This window comes from Varroa destructor, unplaced genomic scaffold (genome assembly GCF_002443255.2).
Source record: "Varroa destructor unplaced genomic scaffold, Vdes_3.0 BEIS01000002.1, whole genome shotgun sequence".
Classification (NCBI taxonomy): domain Eukaryota; kingdom Metazoa; phylum Arthropoda; class Arachnida; order Mesostigmata; family Varroidae; genus Varroa; species Varroa destructor.
This window is the reverse complement of record NW_019211455.1, coordinates 59,873,290-59,889,323: the sequence shown is the minus strand read 5'-3', so window position 1 is coordinate 59,889,323 and position 16,034 is coordinate 59,873,290. Positions and strand designations below refer to the sequence as shown.

The 16,034-nt window shown below is 37.2% G+C and overlaps 2 protein-coding genes across 8 annotated transcripts; one reads left to right on the top strand and one right to left on the bottom strand.

Moving 5' to 3' along the window:
- Positions 1–85: 85 nt before the first annotated feature.
- Positions 86–11,317, bottom strand: LOC111244825 (formimidoyltransferase-cyclodeaminase-like). Of its 4 annotated transcripts, none has more exons than XM_022792294.2 (9): positions 11,178–11,317; positions 10,130–10,692; positions 8,084–8,262; positions 6,617–6,697; positions 5,452–5,754; positions 4,714–4,950; positions 3,063–3,380; positions 2,666–2,806; positions 86–1,194 (listed from the first exon to the last, which is right to left on the bottom strand). In XM_022792294.2, exons 2-9 carry the CDS (start codon positions 10,317–10,319, stop codon positions 994–996), a joined length of 1,650 nt encoding a protein of 549 aa, XP_022648029.1. In that variant the 5' UTR covers positions 10,320–10,692; positions 11,178–11,317; the 3' UTR covers positions 86–993. The 4 variants fall into 4 exon arrangements, with proteins under 4 accessions (XP_022648029.1, XP_022648030.1, XP_022648033.1 ...); XM_022792295.2 differs by lacking the exon at positions 11,178–11,317 and adding an exon at positions 11,039–11,175; XM_022792298.2 differs by lacking the exon at positions 11,178–11,317 and adding an exon at positions 8,676–8,882 and having other exon boundaries at positions 10,130–10,272.
- Hsc20 (iron-sulfur cluster co-chaperone protein HscB-like protein, mitochondrial) lies at positions 10,960–15,327 on the top strand. 4 transcript variants are annotated; one of them, XM_086980124.1, is made up of 6 exons: positions 10,960–10,990; positions 12,386–12,501; positions 12,725–12,868; positions 14,086–14,181; positions 14,538–14,633; positions 15,011–15,327. In XM_086980124.1, the coding sequence occupies exons 1-6, from the start codon at positions 10,975–10,977 to the stop codon at positions 15,161–15,163; spliced, it is 621 nt and encodes a 206-aa protein (XP_086836250.1). In that variant the 5' UTR covers positions 10,960–10,974; the 3' UTR covers positions 15,164–15,327. The 4 variants fall into 4 exon arrangements, with proteins under 4 accessions (XP_086836250.1, XP_086836249.1, XP_022648040.1 ...); XM_086980123.1 differs by having other exon boundaries at positions 12,356–12,501; XM_022792305.2 differs by lacking the exon at positions 10,960–10,990 and adding an exon at positions 11,317–11,461 and having other exon boundaries at positions 12,356–12,501.
- The last annotated feature ends 707 nt before the right edge of the window (positions 15,328–16,034 follow it).

The following is a 16,034-nucleotide window of genomic DNA, read 5'->3' as shown; positions in this document are numbered from 1 at the left end:
TAATTTTGACAAAGTAATTTAAAAAGAAACCCTGTCATATGTAACAAAGCACGCGCAAAAGTTGAAATAATCAGGTCAATAGGTATCACAATAAATCTTGATCAGGTCTTCTCTGTAATCCATTTATTACATTATGCAATACTGAATGACACAGCAGGTCTCAAAATACTTATAGGGGACTTGCTTATTTTAATATGCTATGGTAGACCCACGTAATAAAACTTCTCTTGCATATTCTTGTTGCTGTAGGTATATAATCATGGCACATGCTTTTTATCAACGTAACGGAAGACCAAACTGTCCAGCATCTTACAGTAAAAAGCCGCAAAAATTATAGGAGGGTCAATGTTGAATCTTTATAATATCGCATGATCATTTACCTATCCTCTTTTGTATTATTGCTGTCACAGGACTCTAGCGCTCGTTTTTGTACACCTTGTTTGTTACTTATGAGGTTTATATTCGATTTGGCTACTAAACTCTGGAATGGTAAGGTGCAGCACAAACATCTATGGCGCTCAAATTTATTTGAAACAGACTATTCTGATCGCATATCATGCTGTTAAGTTTAAAGGCCTCAATTGCAGAAATATTCTACCGTTTGAGCAGATGTGCTCCTTCCTTTCAGGAAGTCTTTCACATTTAGGAGCTCTTTTTAATAGGAATCAAATGTTATTTAACTAACCACAATTACATTTAGTCATTTGGTATGCAGACGAGGTAGTGAAGCCAATAGCTTAAGTGTTACGTTATTATGATGCTCTTCGGAGAATGAGTGTAAACCGTGGCAACCCTTTATTACCCTTGCTTCTATGTGTAGCCGCCAGCATGTGGCCCATAAGTCCAGTTTTTCCTTGGTCTGTTCGTCGGCGACATCCAAGGACTACTGGCATTCGAGTCCGTTCCCCTACTAGTGCTGGTGTAGTGCCATCCTAATCCAGATGATGCGCTAGTCACTGGCCTATCCGCCATGGTTGGGATGTCTTTCGAATCCTACACCTGGCGTAGCTCATTCGTAGCTCTTTGTTCAAGTGCAGCGAGTACGGTGTGACTCATGGTCTGCGCATTTGCTCGTAATCGCTCTGCCTCTGCTTTAACCTTTTCACGAGTAGTTTCATCGACGAGGTCTTCACAGTTGGTTATCACATTGTAGTACGCACCGCACATAGCTGCTTCTAGGACCTTGGCTCCTACCTGTGTAAACAATACAATTAGAAAACCTACAGATGATCAAACAGAATCCCGAGTTATTGTAGAGTTGTTGACTGTAGCCTATCGCTCTGTCTTGTCTGTCAATCAATAGAGAACATACCGCATATACCACAAACCCAAAAAACTAAAACTGTTTCGAACTCAAACTCATTAATGAAATTTAAGTACTGTTTTACAAACGGAAAATACAATATACAGCTGAGCATTATTAGCTTGCATGCAATATACAGTATGAAATAAATTCAAAAGTAATAAGTGAGGAGATAATGGATTCAAGAAGAGAGAAGTGTTTTTCGATACTACCAGAGTATAAAATAGAGTCAATAGATCATAGCCAATATATAATAAATTTTGAGACATACTCCGGATACAGAATAAACACCTCTTAAATAACGATTAGATTGTTACATGGGGAAAACAGCCTGACTGCACAACACAAAGGTTATGAGTTTTTTAATTCTTCGAGCAATTAAGATCAAATTGTTCAATATTCGCTCTGTTTACAGCAGGATTGAGAATTACTGGGCCGTTTAAATAATAACATTAATTATTCAGTACTGGATTTTGTTTGAAGAGGTCTAGGGCGTCAGAAATATTGTCAACAGTAAAGGGACCTCGTTCGCGCATAACATCCGGACGCCAAGTTATGGATACTGTAATTCAAAAGAAGGAACAGATTTTAGCTTACACTAACGGCCGTCCTAAAGAACAACAGTGATCTTCACGAAAAAGAGGCTACGCTTGAATAGACCCCCTATACATCTAGAGGAGAGTACTGGCGCAGAGAAATCGTACGGATACATATCCTTTTGGGTCAAACCAAACCAATTACGCGAAGCAGGCAATGACATCACTCGAAAAGCTGACCGAGGCACTCACTGCCAGACGCTGTAAGTGTGGAGCGAACTGAGATACCCAGATTGTACTGAAGTGCTACAGCGGGGTGACTAAAGTTAGACAAGTATGAATGAATACAAATTCAGTCATCAGAGAACCATGAATCGGGTCTGAACCGGTGCCGAGCTACCAACAAGCAACATATTATACATGGCAGCGGACCGTCAACCAATATGAAAACGGAAAAAGCTTTACAAGGCACAGGGATAACGTAGACTCAATAACGAGGATAGCGTGTGTTTACAGCAACGACAGGGAAAGTTGACTACTCGGAGGTTCTAACACGTGTATATATCGCACTATTCATAGTCGCTTTATGAGTATTATGGATTCTAGCATGGGATAAAGTTAGGAATACTAGAAAATAAGTACTGTAAAGTATCGGATAAACGTTCTTGCGGTGACTACTAAGAGATACATTATACATGCTTTTCTTATTAAGAGTTATCCGTAAGTTATTAAGAGTAATGGTGTACGAAAAAAGTTGCTATGATTATTGATACGCTAGGATACATATTACCACAGCATACAAACAAAATTGTCGTTGGCGCAGTACCTGTAAATCAGCCTTCGAAGCAATGTTGCAGATAGATGCCAGTTCCTTGAGGGTAGGCCACAGTCGGTCAACCAAGCGACATACCGAAAGCGGTACATGAATTGCATGTTTTACTGCTGCCTGCACAGATTCTTCTTTTACCTAAATGTACAATACAATAACTCAATCTGTAGCATGAAACTGAAGACTTTTTTTTAATTTCGTAGATTTAAAAGTACGTTGAGGACTATTTGTTGACTATTGAACCCATTTGTTTGACATAAAATAATATCAAATAAAAGGGTGAGGGAATGTTTTGCTTGGCGTTCAATATTAATTAATAATGCCAAAGAAAAATTTTAGTACCTCTTCTACCCCACACCGCTTTGGGATTTTCGGGTATCTAAAAAAAGTATACCTGCGCTTCCTCGGGGGTCGCTGCCCCAAGCCTATTTGCTGCCACGATTGCCATGTAAGCGTCGGTATCTGCATCTACGAGAGGTAATAACTCTTCAGAAGCTCGATGGACAACAGGAATGAGACGACGCATTGGTTCATCGAGATGTTCCCACGCCTTGCGTCCAAACGACAACTTTCCGACCATGGCTGCTAGAGCAGCGCCGATACTCGCACAAAGAGCAGCCACGGATCCTCCGCCAGGCGCTACTGTCCGAGCTCCGACCCGGCGCACAAAGTCCCGCACCGGTAGATGCACCAGAAGCCTAGATGTATCCTCCTAGCAGACACATAAGAATAAAAAATATGGTAAATATAGTCTTTCAAACCTACTAGATCGTCGCCTCGAACATTCCGATTTGGTAAATTATTTCTTATATGGCTAGTTAGAGTGACTCTTAGTTTTGCAGATGCATAGTGAGATATACTATATTCTTGAAGGTTAATTAATAGAATTTTCAACACTATATATACAACGGCAAGTTCTATAAAGTTATATAAATCCGAGAAGTTGCATCCTTGTGAAAATTATTGAAAATAATTGGTTTCCATTGAAAGAGTATGATTTAGGTTAGAATCTTATGTCTGTTAGCGCTATGTGATACACAGCAGCCAAAACTTTAAATTTATTAATTACAAAATTAAACTTGGTCATTTCTTATATGGAGGCTAATCTGCATACATAAAATTTGGTGCTGCTTCACTTCGTCGAGTTGCGTATTTATCCACCTGAAGCGAATTTAGTTTTGTTCGACATGAAATTATAATCATATGACAGTATGTTACTTTGCATCTATTACATGCAGGATTTGCATTACAATCAACCTGATGCATTGCTGATGATGTTCTAAAACATGTACTGACAAGGGCTAGCAAACTGGCAAGATATTGGTGCTAGCGCTGGTCAACTTTGCCGCTGTGATATGCGCTTTGCCTGCCAAAAGAAGAACTTGTGGCATTGATGTGTTGACCGCTCCTTCGATTAGGTGGAGGGAGCTATACTGTGCGGACGATTTCTGTCGTTGTAACTGAATAAATCCAATAAAATGAAGGCGGCTTTCGATCGTTTAAAGTACAATTAACTATTTGTGTTCTCCCTCTACCTATCTACTCTCGAAATCATGTTAACTAAAATTTCGCCCTGTATCCTGGCAATCAAATTCTTCACATTCCAAATTCTTAGATCAAATTCAAAAACTACCAAATTCAAAATATTTTATTAAATCTTTGAATTTTGACTGTTATCCACCGTGAGGCACTGAGTCAGCATGTAACAGTGTTGCCCATACAACATTACAAAGCGCGCCAAATCACCTATCAAACTGTTTTTACTATTTCGAAAACCGTCTTCTTTTAAATACAAAAAAATGGCACTTCCATATGCACAATGTTCATACCAAACATGTTTCAGAAGATGAAAACATTCATCACTCTCGCAAAATTTACTACTTGAAAAGTCCCGCTTTCCTGCCATCTATAATAAGCCGAATTAGAGTATTAACTTAACCTTTGTTAAAGTTTTTATTTTAATCTGAGCCTGAGAACATGAATTTACGAACTGAAACGATGACACATAAACATTTTATGAAAGATCATGATTGGATTCTACATACCTTAAGCATATACTCTATGATTCGTTCCTGAGGGTCGAAGGGTGCGATCGAACTGAGACCTAAACGATTGATCACAAGATGTAGCTTCTGGTCTTCTTCAAGGATGAATAGCTTCTCCTTCTCGATGTAAAAGTCGGCAGCGTCTAGCATAGCTTTTAGTGGTACCAAACCTACAATCTCTGAACCCGTGACAGGAAGCCGCATGTCTGCCGCCTGGCGAGTCAGCTCCTCGAAAACCTATAACCATCGTACATGTTTTTTAAATCACTTTTACGACTGGATTTCATAAATGGGCTAAGAGACTTTAGATCTAGCTAACAATCTTTCTCAATGAGCCATGCTAACGTCTCCTTGTGAGCGAAACTCGGGTTCGAGTTTTGGAACAAAACTTTTGCTTCGTGCTTCAGTAACGGTTACTGCATGGTTACAAGCTACAAAACTAGACACAGTTTGTTCATTTTTAGAACAAAACTTCTGCTTCGTACTGCTGTAACGGTTACTGAATGGTTAAAAGCTACAAAACTAAAAACATTAATTTGTTCAGTTTAGAGTGTATATAGACTAGGCTTCGTGCTAGGAACTAGCAGTTTGAAGCAATACTGAACAACAGTGTGATATGAAATATGATATAAAACAAACTACAAAAGGCATTAGGTTATACCACTGAGTCATTAAACCGCTTGTGGTGCAAACTTGACATTTATAAATAAAGTTTATAATGCACCTCATTCAACTAACCTGGTGAAATGCGGTGACGTCATTGTCCAGAACATTACAGGAAACTTGCGCGAGGTTTCTTTCAGCAAGCCACCAGCCTACGGCCTGGACACGCTTAAATAGTCCGGGCTGCTGTATTCCGCGACCCTCTTCCCGAATATTCAGTGCTAATTTATGTGCTTGTTCTTTTGTTGAGATTAGGTTGACATTATACGCGATAAGAAATTTGCGCGCCCCTGCCATTGTTGCTCCCCACTGTGGAACAAACTCTGCCGGACCAAAATCAGGTCGCCACTCCGGCCTTTCCAGCTTTGCAGCGAGGCCCTATAATATGTTGATGTTTTATTAATACGCTTATAGGAAAAGAATAAGCACTTTTTTTCGTTTTTCTTAATTATCCGGACGGAATCACGCGTAGAAAGATGATAGGATTTAATTGCCCAAAAACTGAAAAACTTGATGAAAATTCAAAAAGCCTTTATTTAGGGTTGTACAATGCTAAAATCGTCACTCTTAGCGGAATAACCGAACTTAATAACATCTCCACGTACAATCCACAGATGGAGTAAGGATATTCTACCTGCGCTTGAAGAATCATTATTATATTTGGACTATAACATCTATGCATATAATTCTCTTATAATTTATAGCGCCAAAACCTTTTGTTAGTGATGCTTTGGAGCGGAAATATTACTGAAGTCGTAGCGTTCCAGCTAAGTCGTGCAATTTAAATCCTCCGGATGTTTTTTTTTAATTTTCCTTATCCGATTTTAGTGTGATTTAGGAGTGTCGCACAAATTCTTGCTTTGAAGTTCCCTTAGACACTACTACTAAAGCGGTGAAGTAGGTACTCTCAGCCTTATAAAACAACTTTTATTTGAAGCCAAGTATAAAATTCTATTATAGAACTACCGTAGGAAACCGACCACTCATTAAAATACAATTGATGTAGCAGTTTTTCGAACTTGTTAAAAATTCATGTATGTTCTAGTTGGAAGAATATATATGTTAAAATAAACACATCTATGTCTCTATGAATCTACAGTGAATATCCTATAAAGTTCTCCTATGAAGTCAGTCGATAACATGGCTAGCGCAGCCTACTTCAGTACTAATTACCTCTACTTACGTTAGATTATGGGTGAGTAGTCGGAAACTTTGTTACCTCTAGATGTAACTTACTTACCTCATACTCCCCTGCACGTATTTGCGCCACCATGCGCCGGTGTTCTTGGCGTGCAGCATAGCCATAGAGAAACACCGGAACCTAGAATTGTGTTTTCATTCATGTACTTAATATTATATATATATATATATATATATATATATATATATATTACACCACTGCACCTACAAAATCCGCGGTAAGTCCCACATTAACAGACTCCAGGATTTCTACTGTTAACTGAAATGGATAGGTATTTATTATCATTTTTGAGATCCGCCTGTTTGGCTGCTTATTCTGCAAAAAGAGTGCTGTGATGTATTTTATGAACGACGTTTGTCTTGAGACCATAATGGTACAATTACACGATTCAGTTTTCCTAACCGTCAAATCGGTGCAACCTTCGAAAGCACTTTTCTCACACGCCTGCTTTCTTTACTCTAATTTCTGGAATACTTAAAATAAGATCAGCCATCACTGCTCGCCGCGGCTCTACAGTAACGCATTTTAAGGCTTCCATAAAGGCGCCCTCAACCTTAACAAAACGTGCGAAATTATGGCCCACAATAGTTTTAAGTACCATAAAAGTATATTTTAATCCAGCACTAGCCGAAATGGGAAGTATGCTGTCCTGTCTACTTCTGTAAAATGAGATCTGTGGCTTCAGCCCGATAACAGTTTTTCTTGGCCTGTGTTTATACCTTAAATTGTCTCTTCATGGATTTTAAGCAAGGCCATGACATGGCAAATTGGGACGAATCCACAATCCCTTATTCCAGCGCTCCTGGATATATTACTGAACTCAACGTTGCGTACTTTGCTGAGAGTGTTTCATGTTTGAAGATTAATTACGCATTCTGTAGTCATAGAAGTACGCGATTTGTAATCGAAAACAAGTAAGCCTAAACAGTATTTGTAAATGCATGGTTTCTTTTTGTGGGTGCACAGCTGTTCACCAAGGCTATATATATAGGAAGAATATAATCACAAAAAAGATTTGTAAAATATTTCGTAAAGCAACTAAATGTTTCAGCTATTCTGGGTTGTTTGATCCTTTATATATATATATATATATATAAAGGACCAAACATATATATATAGCTATATATAGGTAGCTATCTAGAAAACATATGTTTTCTAGATAGCTACCTTTCTGTAAGATTCTATTAACTTCTGCAGCGTTAAAGTTACTGTTGCGAGATGGGCCATTTGCATCTTTAAATTACGTTACGTTCAGCATAGCTGCAGTACACAGCTATCGGTTCCCCAACTGTACGATCCAAGTACCAACATCGACGAGACTCGTAGTGCAGCAAGCAGGCACGGAATGCTAAGAGGATCATTAACTGAAAAGTTGTGTTACTTCTACTCATACGATATCTCTTGATGTGGTAGATGTGTTTCAAAAATCACTCATAAATAAAACTAAGGTTATTAATATTACTCAAATGCCTTTCAAGATATTTAGATGTGGTATATGAGAATTACCTTAAGCTCAGCTGCCAGTTTTTCACCAAACTTCCGCGCGCAGTACACGCACTCTTCCATTTCTACACCTCGGACAGGAATGAAAGGGCAAACATCAAGTGCTCCGAGTCGGGCGTGCTCTCCTCTATGGCGTGACATATCAATCAAAGAGAACGCAGCTTTGGCAGCCGCTAACGCGCCTATAATATGCAGATCGTTATTATAAATAACAAGCCATGTATACTGCTATCTTAGTTATATATAAATTACCATCAAATTCGCACAAATAGCATCTGCACAACATTGATTGATTTCTGATGAAATGACACACAGTTGTTGGGGTTCTAATTAAGGGATTCTGATTTATGAAATAACACCAAAAACGGTTTACTATCGAAAGTGATATAATTGTGATTAATAATTAATACTCAGTTTGTACATTTCTATATTATATATTAAAACCCAAACTTACATGCATTGTCCCCCTATAGTTTAATATCCCTCTTATCTTATTTGAGGGTTTTTAAGAGGATATAGAACAAGGTGATACAAGGTATCACCTAAAAAAGAAGCTATGTAGCCCCGTTTACTTTAAAAACAAAAGATACTTAACAGGGATGATCAATATGGTAGGTCTAGTAAGCTGGTCAAATGCGTGCCCCGGAAGAGAGGAATTTCTGTATTCTTGGAGCCGTTGTTTCATCTCAGCCCCGTTTCACTATGTTTTGCGTTCGGTAAACTTCTGCGAATGATGTCAACCTCTCTACTATCCGAGTTAAACCCCGTTTCACTCCGAAGACCGTTTAGTGAGGAGGTGGCTCTGAAGAAAAGCAGTAGTGTTTTTTCTAATAGGCTCGGCTAAAAAATCTAAGGGGCAATAAACTCATGACGTTTCAGCCATTTAAGGTCTAGTAACTCTAACACTTCTATGTATTAAATCGTTCAGTATGAAACGCAAGATTGCGAGTGTTAATTTCCCAAGCTTCTTCATCAACGTAGCTATAATATTCTCGATCAGAATACGTACGGTATTATCAATGATATGCTATTTGGATACTAAGCTAAAAATCTGGAGTAGAATAGTCCGAGAGTCTATAGAGTCTCTCAATGCAAATTCGATATATTGAGATCTGAACAATTTTATTACCCAGATTAAAAAAAATTGTAATCTTTAGGGATAACGTTTCGTCAGTATTACGAATGACAGATAACCTTTAACTGTAACTTCCACACCGTTAAATAAAGTACTGTCATACAGTAAAATATTTATCTTTGTAAACTAATTTTGGCTGCTTAATATAGTGGTGTTTATTTGTCATTTCCAGTTGTTGACAGTAACTTCTAGTAAAACCAAAGGACAACACTCAATTAGACCACTGAAACACCATAAGCTTCCATAGTTGTGCATTTAGAGTAATGTGCTGCCAAGTTGTTGCATCTGCCCATTAATATGACTGTCTACGTTTATATGAGAAGCTCAGTTTTTTAAACTTCACGAGGGCTTTTCTACAAGACACATCTTCCACTTAAGAATTCCTATTTGGATTTCTTTAAACTAATGTAGTAGATCCTCAACCGAATACAAAATCTGTATGACGAACTGTTTAATTCCAAGATAAACTCACATTCGTAAACCATTTGAATTTTCTGACCTTCTATGGCTCACTGTACCTTACTAGCTAAAGGCTTGACTCATATCGTCGCAGTAAACGATATCAGATTTCAAAGAGTTCAGATGTATCTTCCCGTTATAAAGTAGCGCAATCTTGAAATGCGAAATCATCGTGGCTCGCATTTCATATTGAACGATATTCATAATGAACGACCTAATATAGTCTTAATAAGAGAAAAGTCTCTGGCTTATGGGCTCGGTATCAGGTATAGGTACTTCACGTACGATCTTTTACAATATTGAGATCCATTATTTCGAATGATTATACGGTAGCTGGATTAATTCACTTAATCTAAATTTTGTAACACAGACACAACACGTAAGAATATGTTAATGTCTTTATGTAAGCGGTATTTGGTAACTTCGTTTCGTGGTCTGGGCTTTAGGCCACCTACCCTCAATAACGGCATCTGGTGATCCGACAAATGTGTATACAGTTCGGTTGGTAGAAGCTCCAGGATCAACGTTGAGAACGGTGCATCCTTGCGTGGTGCTAATTGCCGCCGAAATCGCTTTAATCACATCAGGGCGTTGGCCCTCGCTGAAATTTGGAACACACTCGACAATTTTTGGACGGCTAGCCATGGTAAGAATAACGTTTGTTTGGTTGAATCTTCAATATATCGTGTCGTATTACGGTGCACCGGTGTCACAAACGCAGAATTGCTCTATCAAAGGCTGTTTTGCAGAACACGCCCGAAACTTTAGTTATTAGAAAAAAGGTGGGATTAAATGCAAACGTTAGCGAAATAAAAGCCAGATTGCAATAGCTTAATTTATGAAGATTAGCCGTGAATATATGTTTCGTGGAAGGCTTTCACAACGGTCAGGATGAAATCTGTCACTGGCCGGCGGTGTTCTTGTGGGGTACTGGCTGCCAAACCATCGCGGAGGTTACTGTAGAGGTGACCGAAACAAGGGCCAACATTATCAGGAATAACTCCTGGAGAGGGAACTCCTGTAGGAAAAAACCGGATAACATCGTATCTTTATTAGAATCTTCTGGAACCTTTGTCATTTTTGTTTCTAGACGGAGAAAAATATGTCGTCAAACATGGTAGCTCCATGTTTAGTACATTTGAGAGGGTCTCCCTAACGGATGATATTGTTCTATACTATAAGCAGCTTTTGACGATAAGAAAGCCACATTCAATAGGAAAAGTGAATATGACACTATTTGTACACGCTTAGGTAGATTCACTGCCTACAGTATCGAGTATTGCTGGTTCAAACCGTACAAATGACATACTCTCACGGTAAGTGGTGGTGATATAAAAGAAAAGATATTATAAATATTGGCATACGGAAATTGAAATATCAGAATTACGCAGATGTTCCCTATAACATATGATAAACATATGTGGTATTGAACACCCGATGTATTGAGCTTAAAATTTATGCACTTTTGTTTACACTTCAAATATCGATCATGACTTTACTTACACGGACAGGATTTCACCGCTGGCGGCACTTTTGTAGTACACAAGATCGACACATTTAATTTTCCATAAAGTGCTTCCATAGAGCACGCAGTAATTGCCGAAATCGGATTGCACCCTTAAACAAGCCAATACTTTGTTGTCAGCTGTCGGAATGAAGCTTCTATAGCTAGCAGCGTGATCGCGCAGAACATTTTGGGCAAATCTTTATTTGTTTTGAGAAAATGCAGTGCAGTTTGCAAAGCCTTTGAACGGATTTCTAAAGCTGCTAGAAATTGCTATCCCAAGGTTAGTGCATCAGGCAGACTTATAATTTACCGATAGATCGTCGAGGGCAAATGAAGGCTTTGACCTCTTGTCTAATATTCTGTGATAGATATCTAGGTGAATAACTGTGGTCGGTGACTCAGCTGACCCCTTCGTGTTTAGTTGTGCTACGTTTTGATGCGCGCAAGAGGAACATATTTAAAAATACATACCCAGTTGTAGATAAGATTCGTTCCACGCAAACGCTTTTTCCTGCTGCAAATATGATCTTCCCTCGGCAATTAGAGCAGGCCATTTAAAAACTTTTTTAACCAAATTAGCAAAATGGGGTTCGTCCTTCATTAGACATAATGACTATATTATATATATCTATGGTATCTACCAGAGTCTACCTTATAACTGTACACGAACCATTATACTACGATATGTAAGGATGCCACATATGCAGGTGAAGACGGGCCATATAAAAATGTTGCCATTACCGACACAAAAATAAATGCAAAGAATAATTTTTCTTGGTCGATGTAATTTCAGTAGCTATTGCGCTTGCTTGATTTCTGTAGATATTTGAGATACTAGTTTCACTATGATAAACAATGATGACGCTTATTATAAGTATTACACAACTGCTAGTATAAATTAGTTACCTGGCGGTCGCTCAGCAGCTAAAATATAAGTCATAAGAATTACTAAATCAAGTCGCAAAACTCTTATAGTTACAACATGAGGGAAAAGAGCAAGGCGCCTTTCATATAAAAATGCAGTCCCATTCTTTAGAATAGAAAGGGCATAATTTAAAAACTGTTTCTGATAGTTCGAATCAACTTTACGGACATGCAATTAATTTTTGTGAAACCTTCCAATTATTTGTGCTCTGAAATTTTTTCATATCCTAAAATTATGGGAGTAAAACAGCAGTAGTACAAATGTGGTTACGAGCTTCAGGCTTCCAGCATTTTTGGAAAGGATCTGTGGTACATTGGTTCCAGCGATATCAATATATATCCTGTTGGGCATGCAAGAAACCTGTACATGACGTGCTATGCCAGTCGTGTGGGAAGGTACGAAATTAATGGTTAATTAATCAACTAAACAGGACAATAATATATGAGCACTTATACAGAATGCTAAACTAAACGGTTTTAAGCTTGCCATAAAGTTTTAATATTTAAGCTTATATTGTATATTTTTACTCTCCATCAAATGAACATATAAAAGAAAATTTAATAGAAGGGTCGCCAAGGTTCAAATGTGGTAACGTTAACTATTTAAATATTTATTAAGGTGCAACCAGCAGTACGTGATAAAAACTACTTCAAGGTTTTGGGTCAGGAGGAAAAATTTTCTCTTAATACCGTTGATCTGCAAACAAGATTTATAGAGTTGCAAAGAATCCTTCATCCGGATAGATTTGCAAACTGTTCTGAGGTAAGTTTATCTCAAGGCCTTTTCATATTACCGTTCTTTGTTTGAGGTTCTGAGCTTTATTACACATTTAGTAATCGTTTTGCTCAGCTTACATAAATCAAGCATAGCTAAAAAACAACAGTTTACAAAATTGATTAAAAGCTTCGATACGGAAGTTGTTATTATAAATTACTAATCATTGTATTTCAAAATATCCTTTCAAAATATACCTGCAAATATCTTTTTAAGAGTAACCGTACGCCAAGCGATATTAGTAGATATAAACTCGTTGAACAAGTATGGTTGAAATAAACTACATACTGAAAATTCAAAACTGAATTAAATTTAAAAATAAAAGTCCTGAAAATTCAAGGGCTCAATACAGCTTAAAGTTCAAAAGGTGGAAAAAGATGCGAAAAGCTACGTAGTGACTAACTATTAGAACTTATCTGGTCGACCCAATAAACCTAATATTTCCTTCTCTGAAACAATTGGAACCTTAAAAGCTTTCTAGGTCTAAACCTTAATAAAGATCTTCTAGTTTTTCACATGAATGTCTTTGTTTATTTTCTTCAGGAGTCAGAAAGCTGGCAATAACATAGATTATTGATTTCGAATAAAAAAACGAAGCTTTAATTAGGAAGTTTGGTCCAGCATAAGAAGGCTCCAATTTCAATGCACCATAATATAAATACATACATGTGACTACGGAGAACTGATAGGCATATAGGGAGGGTTATTTTTAAACATGTCTATACAAGGTGCTGTCTACCATCCGTACACTAGAAAATTCGTGAAGAAGTAAGAAATAATGATATCAATAACTGTATCCGTAATATTGTAAATAAAAACAATGATGATATATAAAACACAAGCTGTTGTGCTAGTGTTTTACATCATAATGTTAAGAGCAAATTCCCCTTTACCCTATGTTTTTATTTTTTTGATAAGCTATGAATGAAATTTTTGACTTCTGCCTTATGGTTAATTTCTTTTATCAATCCTTATGTTACCTAACGTGAGAATTTTGAGCTTTAACAAAGGATTTCCCACCAAAGTCGCAGAAAAAAAATTTTGCGACTCAAGTCGGAAGGAAGGGCGTTTAATCTCTATTTTTTAATAGATGATCTAGTCGTAAGTCATAAGTTGGTGTGCGAAAAATTACCACATTGGAAAAGCCGCCACATTGAAGAAGGAGTTAACTATGGGCAACCAGTTGACCACAGCATCTGTTTCAGGAAGAGAAGTCTTACTCGGCTGATCAATCTGCAATGGTCAATGAAGCGTACCAAGTGCTCTTAAAACCCATCCAAAGAGCTACGTATCTACTTAAGGTACTCATAGAACCTCTAACTCGTTTGAACATCAGGTCTTAGTACAGCCGTCTGAATAAATTTTTTCGTTTATTTATCGTTCTAACAACGAATTCATATATGGCATATTGGAAAACCTTATATAGCTACCTTTCTGTACTAAGCCACAATATTTTAATTTCTATCTTATGCTAATTCTCATTCCAAATTACATTACCCTAATACCCATACCAATACCTAATATCCTAATACGCATACCAAATTAATTTCCTATTAGTATCAATGGAATTCAATATACAATGAAAGTTTCCTAAAACAATGATTTGCTCTTATTCAGTATTACTTTGAAATGCCTTTTTGTTTCCTAAATATCCTAGGTAAATGGAGTGACGCTGGACGAAGTCAAACTGCCCCAAAAATTCCTCATCGAGATGATGGACCTGAATGAGCAAGTAGATACAGTTACCGATAAGGTAGATTCCTTTTACTGAGTACATCAAGTTTTTGAGACATATCAGCCCACCTTATAAGATCAGCAAGTTCATCTCACGTCATTGCTGTTAGTTACTGCTGCAACTGTCAATCATGTACTTTGGATCTAAAGTGATTTTAAGGTAGTTTGCGCTGACAGTGGACCAAAAGTATAAGATAATCATTTAGACTTTATTAAATTAACTACTCATTGTGGAAATACAAACGTGTGCATAATATGACAATACTGCTAGTAGACTGTCGACTAGAATAGAAGTAAGATTGAAAATATTTCCGTTGTTTAAAAAAACTAAATGTTTCTCAATTGTATGCTTTCGATGAGAATTTGCATTATCTGATTGTCTACGTAATCTTATAGGTGAAGAAGACGCTTCTAGAGAATATTATTAATATACAAGAGGCTGCTATGGCTGACCTTCAAAAGAGCTTCGCTGAGGGAAACAATGTAGAGGCTTCAAAAATTCTTGCTAAGATCAAGTATCTTGATAATCTTATTAACAGACTCAAATAGGCCAGCCTACATGTCCGTAGAAACAAAAATTATATGGAATAATCTACAAGTGAAATTGAATACTAAACACTATAAGTACAATGTACCAATCTAGCGTTAGCTGATTCCATGCTGTACATAATAAGTTGTAAAATAAATGAACTTGACGTATCACCATAAAAAAATGTATAGTCGTGCATTGGTGTGGGTAAACATTAAGACTGCTTAGGCAGAGTAGGGAATTATAGTATAAATATCATGCTGCAATGAAATGGTTATTGTTACATCTTGACTGCTTACTGGCCTGCTTATTCTATGTTTGTCTGCAGTGTGTAATTAAACAACTTAGCTTAATTTTCAAAACATTTTCTTCCTGTCTTTATGTAGTAAATATGGAAGGTCTTAGTATCCTATTAAAAAAAATAAAAAAAAAGAAAAAAATCCTATTATAACTCTGATCAGACTGTCTACTACTTGTAGGCGCACGAACGGTTATATTTCGGAGAGAAAGACTCTTTGTGACTACTGTGGTGAACACTGTGCATGTATGTACGAGAGAACAAATTTAGCTTGACCTTAAATATTATTCAAAATCGATTCAGAGAAGCTGGTAAAGGAAATTTGTATCGTTATCTCCTGTAAAGTCTTTTGTTACCAGAAAAAGCATTTTTAACTAGGCAACACGATATATTACCCTGGTTCAATGCCAAGCGAGAATTGTGTCAGTTATCTAAACACAGAATACAACATTTACGGGAAAATTGAATCAGAAAGTTAAGGAAGTGCCAGAAAGTGACTGCATGGTTTAGAAACAGCAGGGAATACGTTTGTAAAAATAGTTGCCATGGAAAAGTATTGAGAGAAATTGTGACATTTAGAGCGATCTGTATTA

What these genes read in the sequence shown, in the direction of transcription:
- LOC111244825 (XM_022792294.2), bottom strand. Translation starts at nt 10,319, where the DNA reads ATGGCTAGCCGTCCAAAAATTGTCGAGTGTGTTCCAAATTTCAGCGAG. An exon ending in AACTGGCAGCTGAGCTTAAG is followed by an intron (nt 6,698 to 8,083) that starts GTAATTCTCATA and finishes ACACAATTCTAG; the next exon opens with GTTCCGGTGTTTCTCTATGG. An exon ending in TACGTGCAGGGGAGTATGAG is followed by an intron (nt 5,755 to 6,616) that starts GTAAGTAAGTTA and finishes AACATATTATAG; the next exon opens with GGCCTCGCTGCAAAGCTGGA.
- Hsc20 (XM_086980123.1), top strand. An exon ending in TATGCCAGTCGTGTGGGAAG is followed by an intron (nt 12,502 to 12,724) that starts GTACGAAATTAA and finishes ATATTTATTAAG; the next exon opens with GTGCAACCAGCAGTACGTGA. An exon ending in GATTTGCAAACTGTTCTGAG is followed by an intron (nt 12,869 to 14,085) that starts GTAAGTTTATCT and finishes CATCTGTTTCAG; the next exon opens with GAAGAGAAGTCTTACTCGGC.